Source organism: Trichosurus vulpecula, chromosome 2, assembly GCF_011100635.1.
Source record: "Trichosurus vulpecula isolate mTriVul1 chromosome 2, mTriVul1.pri, whole genome shotgun sequence".
In the NCBI taxonomy this organism is placed as follows: domain Eukaryota; kingdom Metazoa; phylum Chordata; class Mammalia; order Diprotodontia; family Phalangeridae; genus Trichosurus; species Trichosurus vulpecula.
In genome coordinates, this window is record NC_050574.1 from 122,144,614 (window position 1) to 122,169,694 (window position 25,081).

Sequence of the window (25,081 nt, forward strand, 5' to 3'; positions counted from 1 at the left end):
GAGTGAAGTGTTATGAAAACCCAGAAATATAGGATTTCCAGGTGAAAAGGGAGGTCTGCAATGTCAGAGGCTGCAGAGAAGTCAAGAAAGTTGAGAACTGAGTAAAAGCCATCAGGTATGGCAGCGCAAAGGTCATTCATAACTTCAGAGAAAGTTGTTTCAGTTGAACAATGAGTCTGAAAACCAGATTGTGGAAGATTTAGAATAAAGTAAGGAGAAGCCGTGGAAACACCAATGAAGATGGCTTTTTCAAAGAGTTTAGCAGATGAGAGGAGACATACAGGAAGAGAGCTGGTGGGGAGAAGGTAGAATCTAGTGAGAGTTTGGAGGAATGGATCTTTGCCTTATATTTGTTACGGTTACTTATATGCTTCAGATATTAGACTTTTATCTGAGAAATTTGATGCAAATATTTTTCTCATTTTTATATATTATAATAATAAATTATTTATATGTAAGTATATCATATCTATCATGATCATATATCATGTATGTCAATTATATATCATATAAACAATATAACACATAACAACAAATGTGATAAAATAAATATAATAAATGCAGTTGTTGCAACTGCATTTGTTTTGCAAAAGTATTTTAAGTTTTATAATCAAAATTGTCTAATATTGACTTTTGTCTTCTGCTCTATTTCTTGTTGGGTTATGAATTCCCTCTCCTATCCTAGACTTGAAAGATTCCTTCTTTTTTCTCTAATGTTATTTTAATGATGTAATATTATATATTAAGTTCATTTCCCACTTGGAAACTTAATTGTGGTATGTGATGTAATATAACTGTTTCCTGTCAAAATGCTTTCTAGTTTCCCAGCATGCTTGTTAAACAGAGAATCCTTTAATCAGTAGAGTATAGTATTGCATTTCTCAAACATCAGGATACTGCATTTAATTACTTCTAAGTATGGATGACTTAGTTTTTTCCCAATGATCTACTTTTTTAACTTTTAAAATCAGTACCAAATAGTTTAGATAATGATAGCTGCTTTGTCATATAATTTGAAATCTAGTAATGCTAGACTCCTTTCTTTCTTACTTTTTTCATTACTTCCATTATAAGTCTCCTCCAAATGATGTCAGAATTTTATCTAATTATCTAAAGTAACCTCTTGACAGTTGGATTAGTATGGTATTAATCTGTAAATTAATTTAGGTAATAGTTTTATTTTTATCATGTTGGCACAGCTCAACCATGAACAATGAATATCTTTCCAGTTATTGGAGTCTTCCTCTATTGTCCTCAATAACATTTTTTCATAACATTTTGCCTGGACCTCTCTTCTTTACATTTATTTTCCTCTCTCCTATCATTGTCATTTTTATACTTGTCTCTCATTCCTCTCACCCTTGCCTCTCCACCATTGTTGTTGGTGTCCAGTTGTTCAGTCATGTCCAACTTTTCGTGATCCCATTTGGGATTTCTTTGGCAAAAATACTTGAGTAGTTTGCCATTTCCTTTTCCAGCTCATTTTATAGATGAGGAAACTGAAGCAAACAGGGTTAACTGATTTGCCCAGGGTCACACAGCTAGTAAGGGTCTGAGGTCAGATTCGAACTCAGGAAGATGAGTCTTCTGACTCCAGGCCCAGTACTCTGTGCACTATGGCTCTACCTAGCTGCCCTGCCCCCACTTAGTTATAAGCCCCTTGAGAGCAGAATCCATGATATATCTATTTTTGTATGCCCAGCCCTAATTATAAGATCTTGTATAAAGTAGGGGCTTCATAAATGTTGGTTGAATAATTATGTAATGATTATGTACTAACCATCTCTCACATGTGTATATCCCTCTAAATGTTATAGTTTTTTCCTGGAAAGGAGACAGGGAAGGGGTTATTTTCTCCATTTTATAGTGGAAGAAACTGAGGCCCAGACCAGGGGGAGAGGGGCGGAAATTACTTTCCCCAAGGTCATACAGCAAGGCAGAGGCAGAGCTGGTACTCAGACCCAAGACTTCTGACTCCTAGCTGATTTATTAATGTTGAACACAGAAATGCTCCCTCCCATTGCCTATTCCCCCCAATCTCAGAGAGAGGCCTGTCTCCTTGGGAGGCCTGAAGGAGGGCTGGGCCAAGAGAGTGTGTGGGACCTGAGCTTAGCTCTTTCTATGTCTGTTTCAGTGATGTGGCTGTAGAACTGCCCTTTACCTTGATGCACCCGAAGCCCAGGGAGGAACCTGTGCGTCGAGAAGGTGAGTGTGTTTGTGGGAGTTTGGATGGGTTGGGTCTTATCCACTGAGCAGGATTGGAAGAGAAATAACTCTCCTTTTATAGTGCTTAAAGTTTCCAAAATCCTTTCCTCACAAACGCTGGGAAGTGCAGAGGGCTCAAGTTTTTCCATTTTACAGATAAGGAGACTTGAGGCTCAGAGGGGTTAAATGATTTTCCCATGGACACACAACTAATAACTTACAGAATATCTTGAGTTTCAGCACCTCTGACTTATTAGTGGAAAGGCTTATCAGATGGGGATTTCTCCTACTTCTTCTTTGGTCGTCAGCCTAGGAATTACCTTGGCTCCATCTTTCATGTCCATCTCTGATGGACATGTGATAAGATTAGGGCTGGGGGTGAAGGTTACAGAAAATAGTATCAGGGCAAGTAGCACTGTTGTTACAAATGGCGCTGGCCAAATCACTGAACTGGAAGGTGCCTTAGAACACGTTAGAACCAGAACATAAGAACTGGAAGGGACTTTAGAACATAGAATGGAGAAAACAATGTTGATGTAGAGACCAGACAGATGAGATGAGGCCCAGAAATGACAAGTGTCTCACCAGGAGTCCTATAGCGAGTCAGTAGTGTCTCCTGACTCTGGGTGCATTTCTAAGCACAGACTCCTTCTCCTCCCTTGCCTTTCCCTTCTAATTTCATAGGATTGTAGATTTCTAGCTGGAAGGAACCTTAGAAATTCATGTAGTTCAGCACCTCATACCCCATCTTAAAAATGAGGAAACTGAGTCCCATTGAAGTGACTTGCCGAAGGGAATACCAGTAGTAGTAAGAATCAGAGCCAAGATTTGAACCTAGGTCCTCTTACCTCCAAATCCAGGCAACTCTTCCTCTTCCATTCTGGGCTTCTTGAACTGAGATTAGCACAGACCAACTTGGAAGGAAGAGCTTGGGTCCAATGACCTCTGGACACCTAACCCTTCGGATTCCAATGCTTTCAGGGACCATACTGAGGATGGGCTCTCTCCATATCCCAAGTCTTGGCAGATTCTCCAGTCTCATATTGGGGTTAGCTTTGGAGGTCGAAGTAGGTGGGTGGGAATGAGCTCTGATATGGCACTATTCAGAGAGGAACCTAGAAAAGGGTTTGTTTGGGATGATGCACAGCCCCAATCTCCCTAAAACACAGCATCCCCACCCCCAAAGAAAAGTAAAAGTCCTGGAAGCCATTTCTAGGCACTTAGAGCAGGAAAGGCCTCTAAAGACCAATTAGACCAGAGTTCTTTACTTTTTTTTGTATGATGTACCCCTTCTGGAAATCTGCTTTTTCTTGAGGCAATTAGGGTAAGTGACTTGCCCAGGGTCACACAGATAGTAAGTGTCTGAGGCTGGATTTGAACTCAGGTTCTCCTGACTCCAAGGTGGAGTGGTCTGTCCACTGCACCATCTAGCCGCCCCATGGAACTGCTTTTTAAAAAATAATTGAAGGAAATACTAACTTTCAGGTAGAGATTAGTGAAAATAAAGATGCAATTTTTTTCCTATCTAAGTTCACAGATCCACTGAAATCTATCCATAGACCTCTTGGGCCCGCTCAGGGACTCCAGGTTAAGAGCCCATGAGCTAAACCAATGCCTTCATTTTTTAGGAGGGAACTGAATCTCATAGAGGGAAAGGGACTTCACCCCAGGTGCTCCAGCTAGTAGGCAGTCGTGTCCAAACTAGAATCCAGCTCTTCTCCCTTCAAGTCCAGCACTCTTTTAAACACTAAGCTGTGCATCTGTAGACAAGCTATAGACTAGTCCATGCTGAGTTCCAGCGCCCTCCCTTCCTGTTTCCTTCTCTGTGTGTGGCGATTGTCGCTGTGACTTGGACAGCCAACCGTTCATGCATAAACTCACTAACCCCATGTCCTAACTCCCTGTGTTTAGTTCCAGAGAATGAAGCGCCCATAGATACCAATCTCATAGAACTTGATACAAAGTAAGCTGAACCCTGACTTTGGATGTCTGGGTGGGGAGGGGAGTGTGTGTGTGTGTGTGTGTGTGTGTGTGTGTGTGTGTGTGTGTGTGTGTGTGTAGGAGACCGGCTGTGGTGGGAAGGGGAGGGAATGGCCTGGCTCATTGGCATATTAACCTCTAATGAGTCAGGCCCATCTATAGCTAACTCAGTATTTCCCAAACCACTTGGCCATCAGAGACTTTGGGGCCTGCCATATTGGTCTAAATATAGGCTGCTCCCCTAAGATAATGACTCTTCATTTACACAGTGCTTTAATTTACAAAGCACTTCCCTCACATTAAGCCTCAGAAGTAGATGCTTGGTTCATAGTAGGTGTTTAATAAGTGCTTATGAAATTAAATTGAATGGTAACTTAATGTTGGAGTGGTGGTGGTGGAGGAGGTTTAGGTCAATGATTTCATCTCAAGGTGAATGTCTAGTATAGAAACTCCCTCCATCAATGCTAGATAAAGCCTTTAGTAAGCACTTTCCGTGTCAGGCACTGTGATGTAGTCTGGGGACACAAATATATGCAAAAAAAGGACAAATCATTCCCCCTGGGAAGCTTCCATTCTAAGTGGGGAAACCAACCCATAATATGCTCTTAAAGAGTTATCTTGGGGCATTGAAAAGTTAAGTGACTTGCTGAGGGTTAGTTCCATAGCCCCCAGCAAAGGCCGGCTCCTTGGCCTCCATGCCCCAAAGCCTCTTACATGAAGTTCCAGTGGGGGAAATGGACGAACAAAAAATCTGAACACTGAAGAATTACACCTATTATGGGTTATACTCAGGTTTTGGGCGAGCCAGGTCTAGGAAAAAAAAGTGGCCTACCTTTAGACCAATACGGTATATGTTGATGGAACCTATAAGTGGTGAGTGGGAGAATCTAATTTTGGAGCATATTTTCACATTTTCAGATTGCCATTTGAAGTGTTTTTAGGCTATAATTTCAAGCTTTGTATTTTAAGGCAATGGAGAATATGGCTCAGTATTGAAATTTTCTTGTTTCAAAACCCCAGGGTTCCAGTGGACACGGTTTGGGAAATGCTTGGCCTAATGCACCTACAAGGAATCCCGCCTGGCCTGGCATGTCCAACAACAAGCTTGGCTGCCTGAAACCCTTAGCATGCAAGCTGGGCTCTCTCCTTTACTTTGTGTCATCCTGTCCTGCTACCTCACCCTTCACCCCCATGGGGTATCCCTGAGCTAGCAAAGCTGCAAGGAGACTGCTCTCACCCCTGAAGCCCTCCGCCTTTCCCGCTCTGCCCTGCTTGGTTCTCGCTGGTACCGGTGCCTTTTAGGCTGTGCTTTGGGGTGATTTGGGGTTTCTGATTTTCCCTGACTCCCAAGAATCAGTCCTGTTTTCCCAGGAGTCACAGAATCCTAAGGGGTGCAAGGAACCTCAGAGTATATTAGATCCAATCTATATCCAAAGAGAAATCTCTCTGCTAATATCCTTGACAAGTGATTGTCCAGCCTCCACCTGAAGACCTCCAGTGATGGAGAGCTCACTGGGTCAGTGGATGAATAGCTCATGGTGAGGGGAAGAATGATCACACTGATGAGAGATACTTGGGTCTGTCTCCTGACGGCTTTTATTGTTAGGAGGTTCCTCCCTTATGTTGAAACAAAACCTTCCTTTCTTTAACTTCCTCCCACTCCTCCATGTTCTGCTCACTGGGGCCAAGTAGAATGAGTCTGATTCCTTTTCTGCATCTGAGGCCTGTTGATAGCCAGAGATTACTGTAACATGCACTCTTCTTTGTGAGTAAAAAGTATACTCAGTCCCTTCAACTCAGTCTCATGTGGCAAGGCTTCTAGTCCCCTTGCCATCCTCTGGATGGTCACCCTCCTCTGGATGTGCTCCAGTTGGCCACTGTCATCCTTAAAATGCTATACCCTGTACCAAACACAGTACCCTCAAAGTCATCTATCCAGAGCAGAGGGTGGGAGAGCTATAATTTCTGAACTCTGCACCTCTCCTAATGAAGCCTAAGTTCACGTTATTAGTCTTTTTGGCTGGCAGATTGCATTGCTGAGTTTGTGGTCTACTAAGAGCCCCAGATCTTTTTCACATGAAATGCTTCCTAGTTACTCCAGAACATGGATGCATGCTGTAGCCTGTGGGATGCACATTGTCAAGAATGTTGCAGAGAGGATTCCTGTTCACATGGGGTTTGAATTACTTGCCCTCTGGGGTCCCTTCTACCTCAAAAATTTGTGATTCTCTCTTCCTATCTTGTTTCCACAACAATTCACAACTGGTTGTGAATTGACCCCAGATGTCTAGTCCCTCAGCACCAGATCCTCCCTAGCTTTCATTATAGAAAGCAGTGTCTATTTCTGACCCACCTGGAGCTACCCTATGGGCTACAGCCATGCCTGTCCTGGCCCGTGGGCAGCTGGATAGCCTGTCTGGTACCTTGCCCCCTTAGTTGCCCTGGCTTCCACCCCTCTGTATGGATGTCCCTTCCCCTACTGACAGCTCCTTTCCCCTTCTCTCTCCTGTCAGCGATGACGACATTGTGTTTGAGGACTTTGCTCGACAGAGACTGAAAGGTATGAAGGATGACCAGGAAGAAGAGGAAGTCCCAAACTCGCCACACTTAAACAACACATAAGACTGGACTCCTCTTGCTCTTCTTCTCGGGTGGTTCCTGGTTAATTCTTGTGAATTAGGCTGCTTGTTATCTTTTCTTCTTTTTCTTCTCCCCCTTCTTTTTCTGGTATTTCTTTCCCCTTCTGTTTTTCTACTTCTACCAGGGGACTCCAGAGGACTTATGTAGGTATCATCAGGGATCTTCGCTGTCTGGCTTTGACCCACTCATCACCATCTCACTGAGCCTCCCCAGTGGACACCTCATTTCCACCCTGGAGAATGAAAGAATGGCTTACTACTCTTCTTCCAACCTTAATCCGTCCCAATCCCTCTCTGTTTCTGCCTCACCTTCAATCCCCCCAAGCCAGCCAGCCTTCAGTCTTCTCCATATGGCCAATCTCTAGGAGCTTCCCAATCCACAACCTTTGGATTGCATCTCTTCTGCGCACATTGGGTGGAATCCATCTGATGGAATTGAGTATATAAACTGAGTCTGGCAAGAGAGAGGGGAAAAGATTGCTCTTATATGTGTGTTTGGGGGTGGGAGCAGGGGGATGGTTCTAGGCACAGCTACTGAGGGTGTGGGAGGTGACATAGTTCTAGCCAATGGCATGCTCAGAATGGCCAGTGAGACAACCTGGCTGAACTACTTTGGGACAGAGATGGAGGTAGCAGGTGGGGAGCCATTCACTGGGGAGGGTGGGGAAGAGCCAGCAGCTGGGCTCTCTGTCTTTCCACCCTCCTTCCCAATATTTTGGTATTTTGGACAGTGTTATAACGGTTCAACATGACAAAAGCAGGCAAATTGATGTCCTTACCAGCAGTTACTAAGTTGAATGCAGGTCACAAGAATTAGTACAAACATTTTAATATTGTCAGAACTTAGTCTCTTAAGTGATATGTATCTTATATGTATTAGAGACAGAGAAAGAAGGAGAGCTGGATGTATCATTTTTATATTAGGATGGGCATTGTCAATGGTCCAGAAAAAAAAAAGACCTTGTATTTGAAGTGAGGAGAAGAAGCACGTCTTGCTTCTTAGTCCCTGGTAGCAAGGGAATCAGTGTCTCTGGGGAAGACTTCCCAGAGAGACTCTTCTCTCCCGAGTGAGATGTTAATCTACCCTAGGATGGCAGAGTTTTAGTCTTCTATTCAGCGATGCAGTTAAATTCAACAAGCAGCATTAAATGCCTCTGTGCAAGGGATATAAAGATAAAGGGAGCGCTTCCTGCCCTCAAGAAACTTATATTCTAGTTTGGGGGAGGGAGCGGAACTTAGATTCTTCCATTTGGTTTATTAGTTACTGAATTGCCCTCAGATCATACGTGGGGGCCGAAGGATAGTTGGGGTATGTGGTGGGTTCAGATCTCACCCAATTCTCTGAGAAGTCTCTGGCTGTGATTCCTTCTGTGGCCAGGTGAGGGACACACAAATGAAGAGGATGTAGCTGGTCTCTAGAAGAAGAGCTAGTACTAAGGCCCAGATGTTGGTTTTGTTTCCCTCTTCAGAAACAGAAGGAAGTGATGTGGAAAGGCAGGTTTATTGCCTAGGACTTAGGGAGTAAAAAAAAAAACCTCAGAGATCATGTAGTCTAAACTGGCCCCTCCTCTCCATTTTACAGATTAAGACAATGAGGGCCAAGGAGGTTAAGTGACTTGTCCAAAGTCACACTAAGTAATAAAGAATAGAACCAGGATTAAAACCCAGGGCCTCTGATTCCCAATCCTCTATATCCTGAACAGGGAGCTGCCTTCCAAAAGCTTTCTCTCTGACTCCCTTGGGTTCAGATTTGGATTTCCAGACCAAAAACTTATTTCTGATCCCCCGAGGTCATCTCCTTGCTAGCAACTGGTTGTGTTCTTCTGGGTTTCTTCTCCTCTGAAAAGAAAGATATTTCATTAGAGAGGAAGCAAATGGATTCCTGCAGAGTGGCTGTTCTCTTCATCTACACCTATAGATTCAAGCTCAGCAGTTTCTCCATCTTTCTTCTCCTGGATCCTGGAAAGTCTCCAGAGCCACAGAGGGAGAATTGGAGCAGAGGATGGGGTCTCTCTCAGTCAATCTAGAGATTATAGAGAAAAAACTTTAACTCCAATACATGGAATCCCTCCCGATGGAAGGACCCTAAGAGTCTAGTCCAGCCTCTCACCCAATTTGAGACTCTTTCCCCATAACCTTGATGATGAGGCCATCTGATGTGGATTGAATGTCACAGTGTGGTGGAAATGGCCCTGAATCTAGAGTCAAAGGAGCTCAGATTTGAACCCTTAAGAATTCAAGTGTACAGAATAAGGAATGGATGCCATATTTGGAGCAATAACTAAGAACTTTTATACCTGGAATAAAGGAATAGGGGAAAGGTAGGGGTAAAAGCTCACCAAGAGTATAATTGCTGGGGGTGGGATAGGGATAAAAAAGCACAGCATCCAACAAATTTTGGTACCCTAAGACAGATTCCTCTTCATCCTCCAGTTATAACTCTCCTTCCCTTCTCCTTCCCAGTAGGCACTGATTGCCACAGAGAATTCTGTAGTTTTTTTCCTAAGCAGTATTTTGGGCTCCTTGGTCAGTATATGTTGTAGCCTCACCGACACACCATCTTTTCATCTGATTAGCAAAGTTACCCAACAGAGAGTTCTCAGAGAACCCCCCAGCTCCAATACCTGTGCCATCCTCAGTAGAGAGTAAGGAGCAACCTAGCCATCAAGGCAGAAGCAGCCAGAAGTACAAAGAGCCTAGAGGTCTCACCTTGTTCCTGCCAGTCCTGACTTTTTCACGTGCCAACACACCCTTCCTAGGAAAATCGTTGGCAATCCACTTGAGACCTCTTCAGGAAGTTGGAACCATGTTTAAGGCCTGAGAACTGAGCATAGGGAGCAACAGGGGAGGAATGGCAGACAAAGTAGATGTCCACTTGCTACCCTTCCAAAATTCTCTTCCACAGCTTCAAATTATAAGCAGCAATACTGGAGAGTTCACAGAGTCACAGACTCTGAGCATTTATTAAGCACCTATTATGTACTAGGGCACCATTCTAGGTACTAGAGATACAAACACAAAAAAGTTCCTGCCCTCAAGGACCTTACATTCTATCAGATTTGGAAAGTACCTCAGAAGCCAACTAGTCCAGCCTGTACCTCAGCAAGAATTTCTCACCCTTTCACCTATTTAGTGGAGGATCTAGCAGATTAAATCATCTAGCCTTGAAGGTCTCCAGTAAATGGGAATCTGCCACTACCCACCAAAACTCCATTTCACTTTTGGACGGCTCTCATTGTTAGTAATTCTTATGTCAAACTGAAATTTGCCTCTGAAATTTACCCACAGGATTGGTTTTCTCTCTGGACTCCAGCTGAACCAATGTCTTTTACATGATAGCCCTTCAAATAATTAAGCGAAGAAAACTGTCACACCCCCTCTTAAATAATTTCCTCTAGGTTAAACAATCCACAGAGTCCTTAGCTAGTATTACCTAGACATGATCTTCACTCCCTTTCCCATCTTTGAGTCCTGTGAGGACAAGTTAGGACATGGAACTGAGCAGGTCTTCATAAACTGATGCCTCTTGCTGTTAAAGATGACAGTGCAGACTGAAGATCCCCTCAGTGTGGCTGAGCATCCCACTGTGTATCCTTAACTTCCAGAACCAGAGAGGGCAGAGTAAGCATACCAGGAGGGAGATCTTTTGATTTAGATGGCTGAAGAGACCATTATCAAGGAAAATCATCAAGTCTTGGCTCTTGCCTTGAAGTCCTCTCTTTGCAGAAGATTCATTGTATTGGTTTTTATTTTGATTCATTGCTAAAGCCTGAGGTGTTCCAAAAACTGTTTCTCCATGAAAACATGGTCCTGATCCCCACAGACATTTGGTCCACTTCTTCACTTTCCCGGTGAAGGACCACACCAGCACTGTGTCAAGGTCACTGCAGCTCATGGATAAACTGGTGCCTCTTGCACTGCATGCAGAAGGAAGTGGGGGAGCTGAATCAGATCATTAAGCTCCACAGACTTATTGAGTATCTGCTCTATTGCAAGGACCTGTGCCAGGTTGTGGGAATGTGAAGAAAAAGCTGAAACAATTTCTGCCCTCAAGGAGCTTAGATTCTACTGGGAAAATGCAATGTGTACATGGATAAGTAAATGAAAGGCCATTTCAGGTACCTGAACTTTGAAGGAAGCTACATATTCTACCAGAGGTAGAATGGGGGTGGGGGGAGTGGTGGTAACCAGCCAGTGCAGAGGCATTTCAACGAGAGGTGCCATATACTAGAAACAACTACTAGTTTAGTTTGGAACATAAAATGTGTGAAAGAGGGTAACGTGAAATCGGTCTGGAAAGGTAGGTTGGAGGAAGACCGTGAAGGGATTTAAATACCAAGATGAGATGTTTGTATTTTTATCTAGAAATAATAGAAGGCCACTGAAGATTTTGTGATGTCTTAGTTTTTGGTAGCTTTGGAGCGTGGATTGGAAAGAGGGAGAGACTGGAAGGAGGGAGACCAGCTAAGAGGCTATTACAGTGGTTTAAGTCAAGAGAAATGCCATGGTAGAACGTGTGATTTGGAGGCAGGGGCTCTCTAAAGTGAAGAGCTTGGCCTCCGTGGTCCCTTAAGATCTCTTCTGACCTCAAGCCTATGAGGGAATAACTGGCCTCAATATGATTACCACCTCTCATTCTAATTTGATGCAAGCTTCTCTATGTCCAGTCCTGTCTTTTCTCCGTACCACTGCAAGGATGGGGACAGGCTGTATTTTGGGAGAGAAGCTTTGGTCCTAAATCACAGAGTAGGTCCAAGAAGAGGTGGAACTAGAGCCTATCCTGGCCCAGCATTCTTTCTCCTGGACCATACCACCCATCACTCTGGGTCAGACTCATCGAGAGATCAAACAAATGAGCATGACTTGATTTATCCTCGTAGAAGAAAATTAATGTCATGAAAGAGTCAGTCTAGTGCTTCTAAATATGTATTCACAGACTTAGAATTCCAAAGGATCTGAAGGACCATCTGATCCAATTCCTACCAAGATCATGAACCCCCAACAACAACATTCCTGATAAATGTTCATCATTTAGAAGACCACAAGTGGTGGGGAACTCACTAATAACAATAGCTAACATGTACGTGATTCTTTAATGTTGGCAAAGAGTTTTTGGTAGATCCTCATCATAACCCTATGAGGCAGGTGCTATTATGATCCCCATTTTACAGGTGAGGAAATTGATGTTGAGAGAGTGACTTGCCCAGAGTCACACAGCCAGTAAGTATATAAGGCAGTATTTGAACTAAGCTCTTCCTGACTCCAGGTCTGGTGCTCTGTTCACTAGACCACCTCGCTACCCATCGTCCTCTAAAGCAGCCCATTCCATTTTTGGATAATTCTAATTGTTATGTGCTTTTCTCTTACGTGGAAAAAAAATCTTTTTCCCTCTAATTTCTCCCATTGCTCCTAGTTTTTATCTTCTGGGGCAAAGTAGGACAAGTATTTAATCTCTCTCTTCACCATGACGGCTCTTCAGATATTGAAGATGACTACCATGTGCTCTTCAGTCTTCTGACTAAGCATCCCCAATTTTTTTCTACTAATCCTTTTGTGGAATTGTTTCCTGTCCCTTCATGATATCGTTCACTCTGTTCTGGACAAAACTCAGTTTGTTATTGTCTTCTGAAATGTAAGTCTATGGGTGGTTGTTCTTGGCAGTGACAATTGCTGTCAGTGAGAGGCCCATCTCATCTACCAACTGGGAATTAGACTTGGAAATAGCAGAGGGAATGATGGGATGGAATACTATGGCCTCACAGTGTTCTTTTTGGGGTTTCTATCACCTGCTGGTCCCCCTGAATTTGTTACCCACAATACCTTGCAGATCCTATCCCTACTGTGCACACTATACCATAAATTCATTAGAAAGACAATAGAACTTTTTGAGGTTTCAGCCCTTTCCATTGTTGGAAGCATCTGAGAAAGGAGTATTTTGCCAACAGTCCCATTTTCTCCCACTGATTTCCAATCTACTTTGAGCATGAACCTCCTCCTCTAGTCTTTCATCAGTTCCAGCACCAACAAGTCTCCTAGTCATTCAACCAAGCAATCATTAAGTGCTTTCTATGTGCCAGGCACTGTGCTAAGTGATGAGGCTGCAGAAGAGAGACAACGGGCAAACAGCCACGTACATACAAGATTTTACACGCACACACAAATACAGCGAATTAATGAATGAAATGTAATCTCAGAGGAAAGGTACTAGAGGTAAAGGGAACAAGCAATTACCTGCAGAAGGTAGTTCAATGGCAGGACAGTGGGGGCTGATGCCCAGAAAGCTGAGGTTTTGTGTTCCTGAGTGAAGAGAGAAGCCATGCTGGCATTCCCAGTCTGCTTTGCTCCCATTAGAGACCTGGGCACTGGAAATTCCCAAGACATCTAAACGGAAGAGATTTGGATTTGAGTCCTGAAATATGTCCCCAATAATTCTGTTTTGACATTTGTTGTTTTTTATTTACTTGGATAAACAACTGCCCATTGCTTTACATGTATCCACCTTCTAGATGGCTTCTTTCACTACCCAGAGATGTTCTATGCTTCCATTAACAGGATCCCATGACCTCTGACACAGCCACACTTGAGAGACTAGTGTAAGTTCAGAGGGTGTTGTCTTGACTGTGGCTGTCACTGATGGTTTGACAGACTTAGGATTCCTTGGCTCTTTGGCATTCTTTGTGCTCAAGACCTCAGGCAGATCAGAGTATGGCTTTGTACGCAAACAGGGAGCCGTAGAAAGCAAGATTATTCAACCCTTTGACATTCTCTGTGTTTAAGCCCTCAGGCAGCTCATAGCCTAGCCCAGCGCATGAGGCTTTCTCAAAGTCACACCTAAGGCAAGGGAATGTGGGGAAAACAACCAAGTAACATAACTCCCTAGAGTCTAGAGAACCTTCTTTCATTCTCCCTCCTTTCAAGACAGTCAACTCTGAAACCAGTGTAACAGGCCACTATTGAGCACCAGTCCAGAGGTTCTGAATCTCACTGTTTATCTGCTGGCTGAAAGCAACCTTAGAATGAAAGGTGCTCTCCTCAGGCTATTGGTAAGAGTAGCTGCCTTCCTGTCCCCACAGGTCAACTACCCTATCTTCCTGACATGCCATAAAATATCCACATTGGGCAGAAGTATCTTCCATGTCCTCAACCTGAATGGCTTGGGACCCTGCCCACAGACTCTAAAAGGAAACCTTTCTGGAAGGACATTTTCTGCACTCCCAACTCAAAGACAAGTTAATAGAACTCATGATTTCTGTCTCTCTGAAACATAAATCCAAGAGGCTTTCCTAGATTTGGATCTCCTAGGTGGGGACCAAATCCAAGGCAGGATTTTGTCATTAAATTTCTTGGTTTGCTTGTTGGAAGAGCCTTGGGGACAATATTCTCTTGAGGTTTTTATGCCTGTGCCTCATGCTCAAGTGTAGGCAGGCACATGCCACTCGGCACATGTAGTCACTCAATGCCTGTGTGACCTTGGGCAAGGAGCAACCTCTCTGTTTCTTCATCTCTGAAAGAAGGGGTTAGACTAGATGATCCCTAAGGTCCCTCCCAACTTCAAGGCTAGGAGCCTGGGAAGGATTTAATCACAGGCTTTACAGATACATGCATGAACATGCATGACTCTAAACCCATGAACAGGGATGTACACACAGCTAGAGTTATAGCTAGTCACAATCACATAGTCACAAATGCAACCAAGTGCATAATCTCACACATAAGGAGGAAAGTGTCCACATGTAATCTTGGAACATGGATTAAAGTGTACTTGTATTTTCATGTACCATACCTACAAAAATAGACTGAACAGCATGCACAGAAACATACAAAATCATGCACAAATCTGTTTCTAGTGCTTCTGGTCAGCCTGCCCAGAAGCTTAGGTTGAGGTTTGTCATGGGGGCAAAGCTCTCCTTGGGTCTGTGAAACTCCTGGCAAGTCTTGGATTATATGGAGCAAAGTGGTGGGTAGGAGGAAGCTCTTGGCTTGATTTGATAGTTCCTGCTGCACCTTCCTGACTGATTTGGGCCCCAGAGACATTTATCTGACCTCAGTCACTCTTGGAGATGGAAGATCTTTCCTCTTAGGTCCTCATTTGTGCCTCTTGGAGGTAAAGAGAACTCTAGAGGAACACAAAACTTGATTTAACAACCAAGTATTAGGCACATTTATTGAACATATTATATACAAGGGCCCACTGCTGGGTTCCAGGGATATAAAATCATGAATAGTCCCTACCCAGGAGATCTCTCAAGGCCAAAAAAATGTTTTGGATCGCTGCCCAAGGGGGTAATTGGCTTCTGTCCTTATGGAATCTCTTGCCTGAGGAAGGTTTACCACCATCCTTGGTAATTCCTGACCTGAAGGTAGGCTCCAGGGGAGACAATGTCTCTACCCTCAGGGAGCTTCTAGTCTGATGGAGGCACTGGACCCTGGCCTAGTGAGAGATATGTGACCTCCTCTACCTTCAAAAAACTAATAGTATGAGAAAAAAACAGGCAGATATTAATTTAAGCAAAACTGAATATGTGAAATGCCAGATTTACACAAAAGAGAAGTTGAATCTTCATTTAGCAGAATGTCTATCTTACAGCTTCCTCACCTCCTCCCATCCCCATTCCTTTTTAGCAATTTCCTAGTGCAGTTTAAATAGGATACACATGCAGTCTCCATTTCTGTACATGAATTGTGGTGTAGCTGAAGGAGCATTGGATTTGGAGTTAGCCTGGGTTTAAATCCTCACTCTGATACTTAACTATATGCAGGGCTTTGGGCAAAACACTTTCATTTTATGGATCTCTGTTTCTTCCTCTGCAAAAGGAGGGGATTGGATTTAGTGATCTCTGAGGTCTTTGCCAGTTCTAATCCTAAAGTCTGATGACTTCTCATTATCCTTGAGGAGATCTGCTTGTGGCTGATTTGAAGATCACTGGCCTGAATGTCACAGCAAATTCCTGCCAGTTAGGGAGGCCCGGGATCTGCCTGACTGAGGCATCCTCCCCAAGGGGCCCTGGGGTCTTGCTCCTGTACTTGTTGAAGTCCTGGGGACCCAGGGGAAAACTAGCCAGCTGTTGTTATACTGCGGCACTGCTACACAGTTTCCTGGGCCCAGATGGAAGGGACAGGGACACCTTGGAAAGATCCCCATGTGGGGAATCAGGAGATTTGGCTCCCAGTTCCATTCCAAGACTGGCTCACTGTGTGACCTTGGTCTTCATCCTTACCCTCTCTGGGCCATACTGACAACGGTAAGACATTACCCTCTGCCCACTCAGTCTCCTTCAAAATGCCATTGTAACGATCAGATAAAAAAGCATGAATAAGAGCTTTTTTTGGGATGGGAGGCAGTTTCTAGAGGTGTGTTCATCTAGCTGAACCTTGTTAGCAGTAAAATGCAGTTGGGAAGCCACACCAGGTGCAGGGCTCTGGCTGGCCACCAACCTGCCCTTCATATCCTGCTCCCTCTTCCACGATGGGACTGTGGCTGTCCCTCCTCACCCCAGACTCCTTCCATCCTTTGCTTCCACTTTTGAGATTGATGTTTGGAGATGAGTGTTCCAGAGATTCTCTGTATATACATGTAAAGAGATATAAAGATGGAAGAAGGGAGCAGGAAGAAAGAGGGGTGACCCCCGAGGACCGTGGTCATCTTTAGGGCCTTGAAAAAGGATCTCTTTGCACCCACCATGGGCCCTGCCTGCTCAGTTTCTTTGTTGTACTGTTTCTGTGTCTGTCACATAAATTATTATAGTTTATTAAACAACAAAAACAATCAGCACAAATGGGGGCTATTACATTTTTGCTTTTGGGGGACCAGGGGCTGGTTGCATTTTCTCCTCTGGTAGTCAGAGTGTGAATAGTCCCAGGCAAAAAAAAAATGCTATTGATTCTGGGCCCCTCCTGCTTGGCATAACTGGACAAACCCCAATGGACACCACCCCTAGATCATTTAGTAAGATATATGTAGTGAGTAAAAACTTCTGTGGGACAGTTTCTGGGTAAATTATAATCAATTTTGTCAACTACAGCTAGCAAGTAGTCAACAAAAAGGGGCTCATTTGTCCTCTTGATGACTGAAGAAACTTGACTGGTGGAACCTTCAGTACTTCTAAAGCCTTTGGAAAAGGGGGTGCACCTGAGGATGGAAATAAACTGAACAGTTAACAAGTAATGAGTGAATGAACATTATAATGAGAGATGAGCTTATTCTAATGAGCATCTGGGGTATGTGACTGATCCCTCAGTCAAAGAGATTTATCTATACCTATATCACCCCATCTAGGGTAATCTAGACAAAAGGGGGAATTCACTTTTACACAGACCTGTCTGAGTTAAATGCAATGGTCTGGAATCCATGAGTTCACCTAAATTAAAATTTCTTTACCTTTTGAACAGATCTGCATTTTCCCTCTCATCATCAGCCCTATGTTTCAAAGGCTGCCTGAATAACCTATATGGGATCATTTCTGAATGAGGAAATAGAAAAGGGGAAAAACCTTAGTCCTATTTAATTCAATAATTGGTTATTAATATAAGAGAAATAATCATTTCTTCACATGTAACCCTCAGGTGATACCTTTATGTCTTTCTGGACTGATCTGGGTGAAATTCCTCATCTTCCCTATCTAGTTCCTTAGCCCAGTTAGGCCTTTCTTCTTCTGGTCTACTGACATCCTCCAACTAGGACCTCACTCCTGCTGCAGAGGCAGAGGTCTGAGCTCCTTATTCCATTTTCCTTTAAATCATGGTCACTCCAGATAGTTTAAGGTTTCTAGCCAATCAAGAAGGGACACATTGGATAAAACCATTGAAGTGGAGATAGGGGGTGGGGGTGCTGGGGGAAGTTCTAAAATTCCAGTAAGTGAAACAGAACTAATATTCTGTCCCAGCCCCCAACCTCCACTTAAACACTATCCATGACTTATCACTTATAGGAGAAAGACCAAATTCCTATGTGGCATTCTGTTTAATTCCTGCTGCTCCCCCTTGCATATCCTAGGCTTCAGTGAAACTACATGAACTTGTGGTACACTGGACTCTTCCTGATTCCATACCTTTTCTCACATCTCTTGTTCTTTGTCCCGCCATGCCACCATCCAATCCCACCCCTGCCCTGGGGCAATGACCAATTCCTCCAGGAAGTTTTCCAGCCACAGGTGATCCACTCCTTCCCCTGCTCCGCCCAAACCCTACCTTGTATTGTGGGGTCCTGAAGAACAATGACTCTTCTCCATCCCTGCCTTAGCAAATCTCTTGGCAAAGGGCTTTGCACACAGGAAGAGCTTCATTGAATTAGAAACAAAAGGAAGGTGACACCTCCCCCTCCCCTAAAAGGTTCATATTATGTACTTATGTACACAATACAATAAGGTAAGTTGTTCCTTGCATGATTTGCTTGGAGTTCGTGTTGTTTTTCCTCCCTTACCTTGGCCTTTTAGGGCCATGCCTTATGCCTCTTCAGTAGGCTTTTAGTTTCCTCATTTGTAAAATGAGGGGGTTGGATTAATGATCTCCAAGGTCCTTCCTACTTTGGACATTCTATGCTCTAAGACCCTAACTCTGACATTCTGTGCTTTAATTACATTTTATGCTCTAAGTCCCTCCCAGCTCTGACATTCTGTTCTAAGGGTACTTTCAGCCCTAACATTCTATCATGGACTCCCATCACCATCGTCTACATTTTTCTTTCATTATCGTCATCCTCAGTTTTTCCCTCCTCAAGCATACCACCTTTAATTCCATCCAAAGCATTTGAAAAATAACATTTAGTAACCTAACCCTTATCTTTTGAGCAACAAACATGTATTAAGTGCCTACTAGTGCAAGGAGCTGTCCTAGGTCCTGAGGGGGAATACTGTTAAGACCCAGCATCTGCCTATAGGCTAGAAAGAGTGATAGTATCAGTGGGCATATAACTACAACACTGTCCAGTCCTAACTGAGTAAGAAATGCTCCTTCAAGGATCTGTGCTTGTAGGACTTTAAAGGCCTTAGTTATAAAATCTCTGCAGTGGAAAAGACCTAGAAGTTGATTTAGTCCAACCTTGCTCCCCCACCTTGCATATGGGAAAGCCAAGGCCCAGAAAGTTGCCCAGAGTCACACAGATAATAAGTAGCTCCTGGACGGGATTGAAATCTTGAGACAAAGAGGTGTGGAAAGATCATAGAACTGGAAATCAGGAACCTAGGATTATTTAATGCAAGTTTCCCCATTTGTAAAATAAGCAGGTTAGACTAGGTGCTCTCTAAGATCATTTCTCATCTGAAAGGTGTACAGCCATGAGTGCATGACTAAGGGGTGGATGGGTGGAGTAATGCCCCAAGGTGCCAAAATTTAGAAGTGGACAACACTTGCAGTCCTTCAGCAGTACGAAACACCCTAGCCCGGCACCTAGCTGGTAAGAATAGTTAAAATAAGAAACTGCTGGAAAAACTGGAAAGCACTGGTAGAAATTAGCTTTAGGTCAGCCTCTTGCTATATACCATAGCAATCTGCAAATGAATATGTGACAGCTATAAAGGCTAACTCTTGGAGTTCTGGACAGGGGAAGAGTTCATAACTAGATAAGAGATAGAATCATAGAAGATGAAATACACAATTTTGATTACATAAAATTGATACTTTGTTGTACAGATAAAAGCAAAGCAGTTAAAATCAGAAGGGAAATTGTTATCTGGGAAAAACATCTGTGTGGCAAGTTTCTCCATTAAAGGTCTGATATCCAAGATATACCTGAAACTGATTCAAATGTGTCAGAATTACAGTCATTCTCCAGTGGACACAAGGTCAAAGAATATAGACAGGCAGTTCTCAAAGGATTAAATCCAAGCTAACAACAGCCATATGAAAAATGCTTCAAAATAGTAATAATTAGAGAAATGCAAACTAAAAACTCCAAGGTTCAACTTCTTACCTGTTAAATTGGCAAAGATGTAAAAAAAAGAACATGACAGTTGCTGAAGGAGCCATAGAAAGGCAGGCACCATGGTGCACAGTTGATAGAGCTGTGAATTAGCCCAGTCTTTCTGGAAAGCAATTTGTAATTATGAAAAGACAAAACATTTATTAAATGTCTACTATGCGCCAGGCACAGTGTTAAGCAAGCAAGACTGCCTACCCCTGCCCTCTAGGAGCTTACATTTTAATGGAGGAAGGTAATACACAATAGGGAGCATGAAAAGGAGAGTATGCATCCAGGAAGTAGTGTGGAGAACTGGTGCCTAGAAAGATGAGGCAAAAGCTGACCTATCAGAGACAAAAGATCCAGGGGGTGGAGACTAGATTTCTGGTGGGGAGAAGCTAGAGGTGATGGTTCATGTAGAGGTAGCATGGTGTAGAGAGGGCTGGCAAGTGCCCCCAAACTAGATCACCCAAATCACTAAGCTGTTCATAATCTTTGATCCAGCTTCATCACTATTAAAGATCAAATAAAGAGGAAAAACTCCATACTTAGAAATATATCTATAGCAGTATGTTGTTGTTGTTGTGTCAAAGAACATTTATTAAGTGCTTACTATGTGTCAGGCACTATACTAAGTGGTAGGGATTACTGATCATTTGGACAATGACTAGACAAAATGTGGTACATGGATATAATGGAATATTTTTGAGCTATAAGATATTATGAAAAGTGTGGTTTTAGGGAAACCCAGAAATATTTGTACTAACCAGCATTTGCATGGCATTTTGAAGTTTGCAAAGTATTTATTTCTCATTTGATCTCCATAACAACCCTATGAGGTATTATTCCCATTTTACAGATGAAGAAGTTGAGGCCAACAGAGGTTAAATGACTTGCTCAGGGTTGTACAAGTAGCAAGTTCTCTGTGGCAAGATTTGAGCTAGGTCTTCCTGACTCCAACTCCAACAATTGAATGAAATTATATAGTGTGAAATAAGCAGAGCCAGGAGAACAATTTATACAGTAATAACATCATAAAGAAAAATGACGTTGAAAGACTTCAGACCTGGGATCAATACAATGAGCTACCATGCTTGACTCCAGATGATCAATGATGAAGCATACTACCTGCCCCCCTGGCAGAAGGGTGATGGGCTCAAAGAGCAGAATGAATGAACAATACATTTATCGACATGGACAATGAGGGAATTTGTTTAGATTAATTATGCTTATCTATTACAAAAGAGTAATATTACATGGGGAAAAAGACAATGGAAGATATAGGGAGCTATCGCTTTCTTCCTCTATTTAGAGGATGGCCACTTGGAAAGTAGGATTATGCTTCTTCAAGCCAGAGGAAAGATCCAGGAGCAAAATGGGGAAAAAGAGGCAGGTTTAGGTTTAATCTAAGGAAAAACTTTCTCACTAAGAGAGTGAAATAGCTTGTTTCAGAAGTTAGTGCATTCCCTGCTAATGAAGGTCTTCAAGAAGGTGCTGGCTGAGTCAGTCAGGTAAAGGTTGGACAAGTTGCCCTCCAAAGTCCATGCGAACTGAAAATGCCATGGTTCTTAAAAAATAGAGCAACACATTGCTCTTTCCCTCACCCTTCTGATTCTTAGCTTCTGCAACAGGCACACACTGTTCCATCTTCCTTCTTTTTATAATGGTCCAAAGCTTGTTTTTCAGCTGCTATAATTAAAGACATCCATTTCATCAAATACCCCCAACCTCTACCTTTGACAAGCTTATGAGGTTAGGAGAGGTTATCTTGACAGTGTCTTCTTTCATTTGAGTTGACTTCCCCATTAGAATAGTAGGTTCCTTGAGGGTGGGGACTGCCTTATTTTTGAACCCCTAAGATCAAATGAGATGATATCTCATCTCAATATAAAATACTTAGCACTGTGCCTAGAGCATAGCAGGTGCAATAAACATGTTTATTCTCTCCCTCCCTAGTGATTAGAACAGTACTTAGCACATAATAGGCATATAATAAATTCCATTCATTTACCCCACCCACCCCCCTCAGTGGTGGCCATTTTCCTCTCCTGTCCCTGTGCTCAAATGATCTTTTCTTTACCCACCTTGTGTTTATCTAGGAAACTTGCTCTAGGAAAGGATTTGAAACTCCTTTGCTAATGTGTGAGCCACACACTCAGAATCTCAGAGCTAGAAGGGACCTTGAAGATCATTTCACCCTTGCCTGAACAGAATCGCCTCTACAATATTACTGAAGGTGGTCATCCAGCTTATGCTAGAAGCTCTCACTTCCTCTGCTATGGAAAACTCACTGCTTCATTATTCAGCTGATTCCACTTTCTGGATACTTCTAGCCTCTTTCCCTCCACTCTCCAGAGTTTTGCTGTTTTACCCTTCCCTTACCTCATCACTCATTGGCCTGGGGAGGTGGGCCCTTCAGTGGCTATGGGAGACCAAACAGGATATTTCCTTAGGGTTTTCAGTGTCCAATACACTGGAACTGAAGCTATGTGAGAAACTATTCCAAGCAAGGAGACAGTCTCCTGCAGTCACCCAGAGTGGCCACCAGGTGTCCCTGCCGCTCCTCCTGCCAAATTTAGCTTTTATGCACAGCTGGGCTTTGGGCCTGGAAGTGGGATGGAGTCACTTTTTTGAGCCTGGGAATCTCAGGCCACTCTAAGGTCTAGAAAGAGATAGGGACCCAATATATCTGTATGTACTGTGATACCCGTGTGTGCATGCCTGTCCAACAGAATGAATCTGTTATGTATGTTTATGTCTGTATGTTAAAGTGTATGTAATTACTGGTCTAGTGACCTACACCTGTGATTCCTGCTGTTGGGGTGGCTGAGTCTAGCAGATCTATTAAGCTCGAGAGTTCTGGGCAGCAGTGGGCTAAAATCCTGGGGGTGTCAATGTTTGGCACTAATATATATATATGTGTGTGTGTGTGTGTGTGTGTACACACACACACACACACACACACACACAATCCCTTGGGATCTGGATTTGGGGAGGGGGATCAGGCTACCTAAGGAGAGAGGAACTTGCTCAGATCAGAAAAACACAGTAGGTTAAAGCTCCTGAGTCAAACAATAAAAGAATCTGCCCATGTCTGGTTGCTGCTCCTCTAGCCTGAGTGAGATAGGGTGTCCCAGGGTCAATAAATAAACGAATAAACAAACACATAAATAAAAGCGTTGGTGTGCTTCTATATTTGTGAACATGGATATGTGTGATCTCTGTTTTTGGCATGTGTGATTATCAAGACAATTTAAGTCAACAAATATTTATTAAGCACCTACTATATGCCAGACACTATACTAAACACTAGGGATACAAAGAAAGGCAAAAGACAGTCCCTGCTCTCAAGGAGCCCACAGTTTAATAGGGAAGGGGGAGACATGCAAACAGCTATATATAAACAAGATAAAACCAAAATAATTTGGAGATAAATCAACAGAGAGACAGTGCTAGCATTGAGGGGTCAGAAAAAGACTCCTTGAAGAAGGTTGAATTTTAGCTTAGATTTGAAGGAAGCCAGGGAAGTTAGAAGGCAGAGATGAGGGAAAAGAACATTCCAAATATGGGAGACAGCCAGTGACTGGAGTCAATTGTTGTATGAGTGAAAAACAGCAATGAGACCAGTGTCACTGGATCTTAGATCATATGGAGGGGAGTAAGGTGTAAGGAGACTGGAAAAGTGTGTGTGTGTGTGTGTGCACGCGCTCATGCACATACACACATGCGTGTGCAGGGTTGGGGAGGGGCAGGTTATGAAGGGATTTAAAAACCAAACAGAAGATTATTTGATCCTGAAAGTAATAGGGAGCCACTGACTGGAAGTCAGCAAAGAGGTTGGGGCTAGATAAATAGATCTAAGAATCATTTGCATAAGGATTAAATCCATGACAGTTGATGATATTAAGTGAAATAGCATAGAGAAAGAGAAAAGGTCTAGGTCACAGGGGTGGGGAACCTGCAGTCTCAAGGCCACATGTGGCCCTTAGGTCCTCAAGTGTGGCTCTTTGGTTGAATCCAAACTTCACAGAACAAATACTTTTATTAATGGGATTTTTTCTGTGAAGTTTGGATTCAGTCAAAGGGCCGCACTTGAGGACCTAGAAGGCCACATGTGGCCTCAAGGCTGCAGGTTCCCCAAGCCTGATAGGAAAAAGCTTTGGGAGACACTTATGGTTAGTGCATATAATCTGGATGAAGATTTAGCAAAGAAGATTGAGAAAAATAGATCAGTCAGATAAGAGGAGAAGAGAGGGGTGACAGGAAAGCTTAGAGTATCAAGGAGAATAGGATTATGGATTGTCAAAAGCTTCATAGAGGTTAAGAAGTATGAAAACTGAAAAAAGGAAATTAGATTTGACAGCTAAGAGATTATTGGTAACCTTAGAAAAAGCAGTTTCAATTGAATGACGAGGTCAGAAACCAGATTTTAGAGAATTAAGAAGACAAGGAGAGGAAAGGAAGTAGAGGTACCTGTTATGTTTGGCCAGTCTAAGGATAATGGCCTGGAAAAGAACTAAGTGGTGGAGGGATTGGAAGTCTCAGTGAGAAGGAGGAATAGGATTGAGCATTTCAAGGGAGAGGGAGAGGTAGTATGACAGGCTGTGATCAGATGAGGGAATTTTAGAGTTCATGAACATGGAAAAGGGACACTTGTGGGTGATGGTGTGATCAAGGTATAACTATCTTTGTGTGTTTCTCCTTCCTCTTCCTCTTCTTCCTCCTCCTTTTCCTTTTCTTCCTCTTCTCCATTTCCTTTTCCTCCTCCTCTTCCTCTTTTTTCTCTCCCTCTCCCTCTCTTCTTCTCCTCCTTCCCTCCTCCTTCCCCTCTTCCTCTTTATTCTTCTCTTCCTCCTTCTTCTTCCTCTTCCTCTTCTTATATTTTGTAAGACATTTTAAGTTTTGAGCCTGAATTTAAATTTTTTTACTTCTATTTATTATTGTTTTAAAAACCTGGGACAATTTCCTTTTTCCCTACATAATTTTCATTTATGATTTCTTAAAATATAGCTCTGAAAAAACATGCTTTAAAAAGTCCCTTCTGTTTCAAATGGAGCTACTTGATTACACCTTTAAACCTAAATCACTCTGACTCATTGATTGGCCAGTAACAGCCCCCAACCCAAGTCTTTGTGTCTCATTGTTTAGTTTTTGATGACTTATGATGAATGTCAATAGCAATTCTTTTCTGTTCTGGCCAGAAACTATAGGGGTCTTCCCCTCCCAGACTGATTCTTTCGTAATGGTAAATTGGTACATCTTTTGTCTCATGGGCATTGCCTCAGACAAACTGAGACCTGGAAAACACCTTGATTTAGAAAGGCCAAGGTCACTCACTGCATCCTGAGCCATTGCCAGTCAT

The 25,081-nt window shown here is 43.0% G+C and overlaps 1 protein-coding gene across 5 annotated transcripts in view; it reads left to right on the forward strand.

The window, feature by feature from the left end:
- Nucleotides 1–16,593, forward strand: part of ARRB1 (arrestin beta 1) — a 130,022-nt gene extending 113,429 nt beyond the window's left edge. For 3 of the 5 annotated variants that reach the window (XM_036746989.1, XM_036746992.1, XM_036746993.1), the window contains 3 exons: nt 2,135–2,205; nt 4,117–4,168; nt 6,699–7,289. In XM_036746989.1, coding sequence (XP_036602884.1) covers nt 2,135–2,205; nt 4,117–4,168; nt 6,699–6,807 — 232 coding nt within the window. In that variant the 3' untranslated portion in view covers nt 6,808–7,289. Of the gene's footprint in view, nt 1–2,134; nt 2,206–4,116; nt 4,169–6,698 lie in introns of all 5 variants that reach the window. The other 2 variants (XM_036746990.1, XM_036746994.1) reach the window with 2 other exon arrangements.
- Nucleotides 16,594–25,081: the final 8,488 nt, after the last annotated feature.